At 43.0% G+C, this 7,973-nt stretch overlaps 1 protein-coding gene across 1 annotated transcript; it reads left to right on the top strand.

Annotated features, from left to right (window-relative positions):
• The first annotated feature begins 279 nt into the window (after positions 1–279).
• Positions 280–1,275, top strand: mc4r (melanocortin 4 receptor). The gene has a single exon (XM_059945772.1). The coding sequence runs from the start codon at positions 280–282 to the stop codon at positions 1,273–1,275; it is 996 nt and encodes a 331-aa protein (XP_059801755.1).
• The last annotated feature ends 6,698 nt before the right edge of the window (positions 1,276–7,973 follow it).

The raw sequence follows: 7,973 nt of genomic DNA, 5'->3' as shown, positions 1-7,973 counted from the left end.
TGGAAGGACTGTTGAAAAGGCAACGCATGCAAAGCATAAAAGTCAAGGTAATTTTCCACATGTGCTTGTCTGATGGCTCGATTTGAAGTAATTTGCTTTGGTCACCCTTTTACTTTGGAAACCAGCATGAAGGCTGTGTGACAAGAATGGACTAGTGTTGCAACAAAATATGTCAATCAAGGCTCCACCTTTGACCTGCATTCCCTGCTCTGAAACGTCAGTCAGAACAATGTTTCCCTGAACTATCATGACAAAGCCAGGCAATCCTCAGTCATAGGCATGGATTTGTCATACACCCGTGGCCTGGCAGATACTACCCAGAACAGGAACCAGAGTGTGTCGGGGTTCACTGGTGCCAACATCTTGCACAGCAATGGATCCTCCAGTGGTTGCAATGAACAGTTGTGGATCTCAACAGAGGTCTTCGTCATGCTGGGGATTGTCAGCCTGCTGGCAAATATTCTGGTCATTGCGGCTATCGTCAAAAACAAGAACCTTCACTCCCCCATGTACTTCTTCATCTGCAGCTTAGCAGTAGCTGACATGCTGATAAGTGTTTCCAATGCTTGGGAGACTATCATCATTGCCATGCTGAAAAGCCGGCACCTGCTGGCTCAAGACAAGCTGATCAAGAGCATAGATAATGTGTTTGACTCGGTGATCTGTAGTTCCCTCCTTGCCTCCATCTGTAGCTTGCTAGCCATCGCTGTTGACAGGTACATCACCATCTTCTATGCTCTGCGCTACCACAACATCATGACAGTGAGACGGGCTCTGACTGTTATCGCTGGCATTTGGGCAGTTTGCATTGGCTCGGGAATCCTTTTCATTATCTATTCAGAGAGCACCACTGTGGTCATCTGCCTCATCGCCATGTTTTTTGCCATGCTTGCCATCATGGCCTCGCTCTATGTCCACATGTTCATGCTTGCCCGCCTGCACCTCAAGCGTATCGCTGCTCTGCCTAGCAGTGGTGCCATCCGCCAGGCAGCCAACATGAAAGGGGCCATCACCCTCACCATTCTGCTCGGGGTTTTCATCGTCTGCTGGGCTCCGTTCTTCCTGCACCTCATTCTCATGATCTCCTGCCCCAGAAACCCTTATTGCATCTGCTTCATGTCACACTTCAACATGTACCTAATCCTCATCCTGTGTAACTCGATCATCGATCCCCTCATTTATGCTTTCCGCAGTCAGGAAATGCGGAAGACCTTCAAAGAAATAATCTGCTGTTACAGTCTGCGGGGCAGCTGTGACCTACTGAGCAAATATTAATACCCATTAAAGAAAGATCAGCCAAATGCCTCAAGATTTTTTACCCTGAAAAAGCAATTCTCCCTGGATGCAGGAAAGAGTACCTTTATCTCCAGAGATGCATCGATATTTTCTCATGCTGACAATGCCTTTCTATTACCACCATCTCTTTTGTCCTTTATGGGAGCATTTATTTACTACAGGAATGTTCCTTTGGCTTCTAGCTGTCCTTCGGTATATCGTTCAAATGGAAATTCATCAGGGATGGGTCCTAATAGTGAGTATCGGCAATGTATTTGATCATGCAATAGTTGGAAGAACTGACTTGTGTGGGAATATTTACTGGAAACTTTTGGTTGGGAATCAAGGGAGAAGTACAAAAGACTGATTTCAATTTCTTTCTGGCTACGGACCTGAGATTGAATTTTAGCATTCTACAGTAGCCATCATAATAAGCAACAAAATAAGGGAAATGCTGTCTCTAATATTTCCATCCTCGTATCTGTGACTACCTAACTGAGTGCCGTCAGTGATCATAGAATAGTATAAATCTATATTCAAGTGCACTTGCTCATTGATCCTAACTAATTGGCTTTAAGAAAAAAACTGTGCTTGCTCTCCTTTTCTCCTCGTTGAACTTCCAGTGACTCCATTGAAATTTCCAATATAAAATCTGTTTATTAAGGTGATACTTTGAAGGCATTTGTGTCTGTGTTAGCAACTCTTCAAACTGTTACTTAATTTATGAAACTGCAATGGGGCATGATGTTTCGACATTTTCTATGATTGTTGTGCAAAAAGCAATTTTACAAAAGGTTCCTTCAGGATTTCTTTCTAGTATTGGAATCTCTTTCACTTATTATATGTAATATCTGGATTCATCATAACTTTTCAAAAGTGATGTGTTCTGTAGAAAGATTCTTAACTATTTAGTTCATTTACTGCCATGTAGTGGAAGCTGTGCTGTTTTTCTTTGTATTCCAGTTTCTCTATTAAATTATCTTTGCAATGTTCAACTAATGTCATACATTACATTTAAAATGATATAATGTTTACTCATCACTAGTGACAGGTCAACAATCAAATTATATGTCCAAACTGCTTATTTATTTTCCATTGACTTTTGAGAATCAAACATCAATTCAGTATTTTGATCGATTTTGGATTCACTAACCTTTCATAAAGCATGAGGAGTTTGATACTGGATTTCTGAAATAAAAATATGTTATTGTGTACCTTGTTATCAAAAACATCACAAATGTATCAGTCATGGAAATATTTGTCTTTAATCCAGAAGATGTTTCTAATACAGAAATACTTATTCTTTAGAGAGAAAGAGATTGATAAAGATTCAGCTCCTCACTGTTTTTCCTGTCTGTGGCAGTTTCGGTCTGTGAATAAACCTCCGACCACAATCACCTACTAAAAAGTCTGCTTCTCATTTTGCCAAGATTAGAGAGCTGCTTGATCAAGTCCAATTTCAGACACTTGAGCACAAAAATTGAGTCTGGCAGATAAGCAGCACTGAGGAATTGTTGCAATGTGGCGCTGGCATTTGAGTGGCCCATCCACTCTCCCATTTGGATGTTATAAGCTCTAAGTGGAGGATTAAGCAGAGCTGTCCCCACCTTCATACCTGGTAGTTATCTCTCAACTAACATTAAAACAAATTATCTGCGTAATTTCATCTTGTTGCTTGTGGAAAGTTGCTGTGCACTGACTGATGAATACACTTCACTAATGAGTTCATTTGATATAAAGGGCTTTGGAGAAATCTGACATTGTGAAAGGTCCATTAATGCTTCAAGTCATTTCTTCGAGACTTCAATTCAAATCTTTCTTGCTGTTCCTTTTAATGTATAAATGTATATCTTTTAATTTTAAGTATATGAACGTGAATGTTTGTGCATTTTTTTTCAAGGTTGTCAAATAAAATCAGATTTGACATTGTTCTCCACAGATATATTAATACTTGCCTTACTGTACAAAAGCTTGCTTATCTTGTTTATGGCCCATCTCTTAGACAGTGTGGACAGCTCACAGCTGGGTGGAGTTTCTCCAGGGTCTGGTTTAAAGTAAGCAGATGAGCTGCCAGCACCGTAGACAGCTCACTCGCTTCACGTAGCCTTTGTCCTTTGGATCATGTGAGTCCCAGGGGACAGAATTAAGGTAGACATTTGAGGGTTGATCACCACTGTTTAAAAATCTGAAATGCATCACTATAAGGCAAGAGCGTTCTTTTTGCCATCTAATGAGGTATTAAGTGGCCTTTAACTCTTCCTGTACTCAGAAGAATGGCTCTCAGGGTGGAATCACATTTTCTTTTCCAAAATTTAAAAACCTGATTTCCAATGGCAGTTTTTTTCCTAAAGCCATTATAGTTATCAGAATCCAGTTCAGTAGAATTGGCATGTATGTTTTTTAAAATTTATTTTCTTCCTTCAATTCAGCAGAGTCCAAGTAAGATTCTTAACTTCAATGTTTACAACAGATGTGGGGAAAGAAAGCTCTGTATTCTGTTCACTAACAGCTAATGCAATACTGTACTTTCCTCTTGACTGAGTGAGGTAGTGTACGTGTGTTCAATGTCCATTCAGAAGTCCGATGGCAGAGGGGAAGAAAGACTTGCTAAGATGCTGAGTGTGTGCCTCATCCTTGATGGTAATCCAGTCACATAATAAAGAAAACTATTGCATTATTACAGGAATGATACCAGATCTGGTGAAATGTCCTCTGCTATCTGTTTATCTGAAAACACGTTCATTCAGTTGACTTGCCCCTGCTCAGGAGGGTGAAACGACATAAAATTCTTTTATTGTTCTTTCGTGCTTAAGATGCATACACTGATGTTCACAGCTACAGAATCAGTTCAGAGAATATACTTACCTAATGCATCACACACCAGATGCCGGAGAAACTCAGCATCTATGGAAATGAATAAACAGTCGATGTTTCAGGCCAAGATCCTTCATCAGGACTGGAAAGGAAAGGGGAAGACACCAGAATAAAGAGATTGGGGGTGGGGGAGGGAAGAGAAGGAGGCTAGAAAGAAGGTGACATGGGAAGGAAGGTGGGTGGGAAAGGTAAAGGGCTGGAGAAAAAGGACTTTGATACGAGAGGAGAGTGGACCATAGGAGAAAGGGAAGAATGAGGGGATCCAGAGGCAAGTGATAGGCAGCTGAGAAGAAGAAAAAGGCTAGATTGGGGAATAGAGGAAGACGGGAGGGAGAAGGAAAAAATGTTTTAACAGAAGGAGCAATCAATATTCATGCCATCAAGTTGCAAGCTTCCCTGATGGAATACAAGGTGTTCCTCCTCCACCCTGAGAGTGGGGTCACCTTGGCACAAGAGGAGGCCATGGACCGATGAGTTGGAAAGGAAATAGGAATCGGATTTAAAATGTTTTGCCACCAGGGAGTTCTGCTTTTAGCGGATGGAGCAGATGTGCTCGACAAAGTGACCCCCCCCCATTTTACAGCAGGCTTCACCAATGTAGAGGAGGCTGCATCAGGAGCACCAGAAACATTAGACAATGCCAGAAGGTTCACAGGTGAAGTGTTGCCTCACCTGGAAGGACTGATTGATGCGCTGAATAAAAGTAAGGAGGGAGGTGGGCATGTGTAACACTTAGGCCAATTTATCTAATACCTCCTCTATATGGCTTTGACCTTTGTACTGTATAATTGATCTATACATTCAAAGTGGTTGGCATAATATAATTCCCTACATCGGGCTTATTATATTGTGGCAAGCATTTGGTCCATAATGACAGACAAGGAAGTTCATTAAACTCAACAACCATTTTATTGTGATACACACAGAACAGACTGGGAACCAGGACCTGAAGAGAGGCCCAACCAGTCTAATAGAGACAGGGGAAGGGACCATCACCCACCCCAGTTCCATTTAGGGTGACCCATAAATGCACAAGCAAATAACTGTGTAACCCAAGCTAAATGTAACAATAAATGAACTGGAACTGCGCATCATAATCCCATAAAAGAATTTTAACACAAGAACAATAAGCTGTACTGGTCATTAGAAATGCAGGGGCGGGCTGCCAACCACCCTCCCCCCCCCCCCCCCCCCCCGTGGTGTCACACTATTATGTATTGCAGGAACCGAGCTACTGTCTAGGATTTCCAGAACAAAAGTAAAAAAATCAGGACACTTCTACACTTTAATGGGAGATAATAATTTTCTTGAATGCTTTTCAAAACTTCACTCAACTATATTCACCTAGTTCAGGGCTTCAAAACTTGGTAATGATATTGGTCCATGGCATATAAAAAAAAGTTATGAACCCCTGATCTAGTGACTAAATGTTGAGAACTAAAAATCAGTTCAATAACTTGATTGGTCTTAGATACAAGGACCTTAATTAAAATCAGTGGGGATTTGTCCAAAGATTGATCTTGCCTTATATTTTCCATAACATAGGGGGCAACATATTTTGTAGAGCTTCAGTTTAATTATTACACAAAAGACACATACCTAGTCAGTGATGTAACTAGAAGTACCACAGATGACTCTTCAGTGCAGTTTTAGAGGAATATGTAAAGAATCCCATGGGACCACCTTGAAGAAGTGAAGATAATTTCCCCTCAAATCCTGCCCAATATAAACTACTCAGTTGGCAAGACTGAAGCAGAATCCCTGGTTACTGTTGTTTGTTCATCCATCGTGCAATGATGAGAACCACTCTAGTCATCCTTGACTGGTAGGGGCTGGATTGGTCTGCGAGTACATAGATAGCTAGATCGGCCAATCCACACACAAAACCTCTTTGGCAGTGTGGATGAAAGATGGCAGCCATGTAGGGTTCAAGGTCACTGGCTTGGATTTTCCTACCCAGCCTACATCTCTCTGCTACAATCATCCTTGCTGCCTCATGTGTCACTTCTCTAGTGCCACTTATCCCCATCCTGGTGATATGTTCCCATTTATCTGGATTGAAATGCTACAGGCCTTCAGTGAAATTTTTGGGGTATCTTTACAGTGTTTTCATTAGCCTCCAAGGGAACATTTTCCTTTCTACTTCACTGATGGTCTGGCACACCAGCTATGTGGTCTGCACAGTGTAACTGAGACTACATCAGGATCGTGTAATTACAGGGCAGGCCCCCCCTTGTTAAGTACCTCAGTGTCAAGATTCTGTCTTGCCACTCAATGTTGAGGACATTCAGCCATCTTGGGCGTTTCTTTCCTTGTGGGCATTTCTTGAGCTAGGTATGGATGTTCAGTCTAGAAACAAAGAGACGGTGGTCTGTCCAGCATTCAGCACCGCACAAAGATTTTGTCACCATTACGTCCTGTCTGACAATGACATGGTCAAGTAGGTAACAGTGCTGAGACCGGGAATGCATTCTCAAAGCTCTGTTATGGGTGAGAAGGCAGAAGGCAGTGTTGGTGATCAAGAATTCATGTTTGGCACATGTCTGGAGAGGTAGAAGACTGTTACTGTTGCGGCAACCAATGCCATGTTTCCCAATGTCGTCATGCAGATAGTATTGTCAGAACCTACTCATGCGTTGAAGTCACCAAGGATCATAAGCATGTCCACTTTGGGAACAGTGGCAATGACTGAGTGAAGTTCCTCATAGAAATTGTCCTTGACGTCAACTGCATTGGTCATGGTTGGAGCATAAGTGCTGACGATGGTGAAATGCTTCCTACCATGCCAGAGTTTCGTGGCCATGAGCGGACTTCTGCAACATTTGGAAGTCTAGCAATCTCCATCTTCACTGCAAATCCAACCCATAGCCTCCAATTGGACCTGATGTCCTCTTCCAGTCCAAAATAATGTGCATCCCATGACCCTTTCACAAAGTTTACCCTTTCCTGCAAGTTGGGTCTCACTCTGGCCTGTGATATCAACGTCCTATCAGGCTAATTCTCTCCCTATTAGAGCAGCTCTTCTTGGAGCTCTGTCAGCATCGTCTGTCCAACAGCATGTGTACATTCATGCGCGGAGGGTGAGAGAAGTAGTCCTTCATTTTCTCTTTGAAGTATTTCGATCACAGCGAAAGGCTCCCCACCAGCTGTGGTGAACTGGCCAAGGAAAGAATGGAGCAGGCAATGTTTAGGGCACTTTTTCTAGCCCCTTCCTCAAAGCATGGTGGCAAAGAGTGCATTCTCGAAAAGTTTAAAGTGAGGAAGACCTCACTCACTCAGCTGAGACCATCTGTATCCAGTGGCAAGACAGAGTCAAGACAGCTGCAGACGGAGTCAGATGCAGAGATGACCATGATTTCTTTAGTGCCTTGCTGGGTCCACCTCCCTGCCTTTTCAGACAAATGAATGGTTACCTCTGCACAGTCTACCAGGTCCAGCCTTCGCTAGCTTTAGGCAAACCCAATCACACCGAGGGTTTAAGACCTATTGGTCACCCTCACCTCATTTACCCCCCCTCATTGATTACTGTCACATTGCTAAACGTGGAAGCATGCTGAATACAAAATGGCTACTGCATTGCCTAGTTTACATCTCCGTTGGTCGTGGTCGATCATGGGTACTGCACTTCAGGTTGTAAGGCTGGAGTGGCCTCTCCAGGGCGCAAGCCAGGGCAGAGTTGATATGGAGATCGGTCTGTTGCCCATGCAGTGGGTCCCCCCTCTCCATGCTGATGACAGGTCCAAAGGAACGACGAGAGTCGATAGAGTTTGGTGCCAGCAGCATCGCAGGAGTTGCCATGCCGGTGCTGGGTACAGCAGTCAGCC

Source organism: Hypanus sabinus, chromosome 20 (assembly GCF_030144855.1).
Source record: "Hypanus sabinus isolate sHypSab1 chromosome 20, sHypSab1.hap1, whole genome shotgun sequence".
NCBI classification, from domain to species: Eukaryota; Metazoa; Chordata; class Chondrichthyes; order Myliobatiformes; family Dasyatidae; genus Hypanus; species Hypanus sabinus.
The sequence above is the reverse complement of the archived record's forward strand: the minus strand, read 5'-3'. Positions and strand labels throughout refer to the sequence as shown.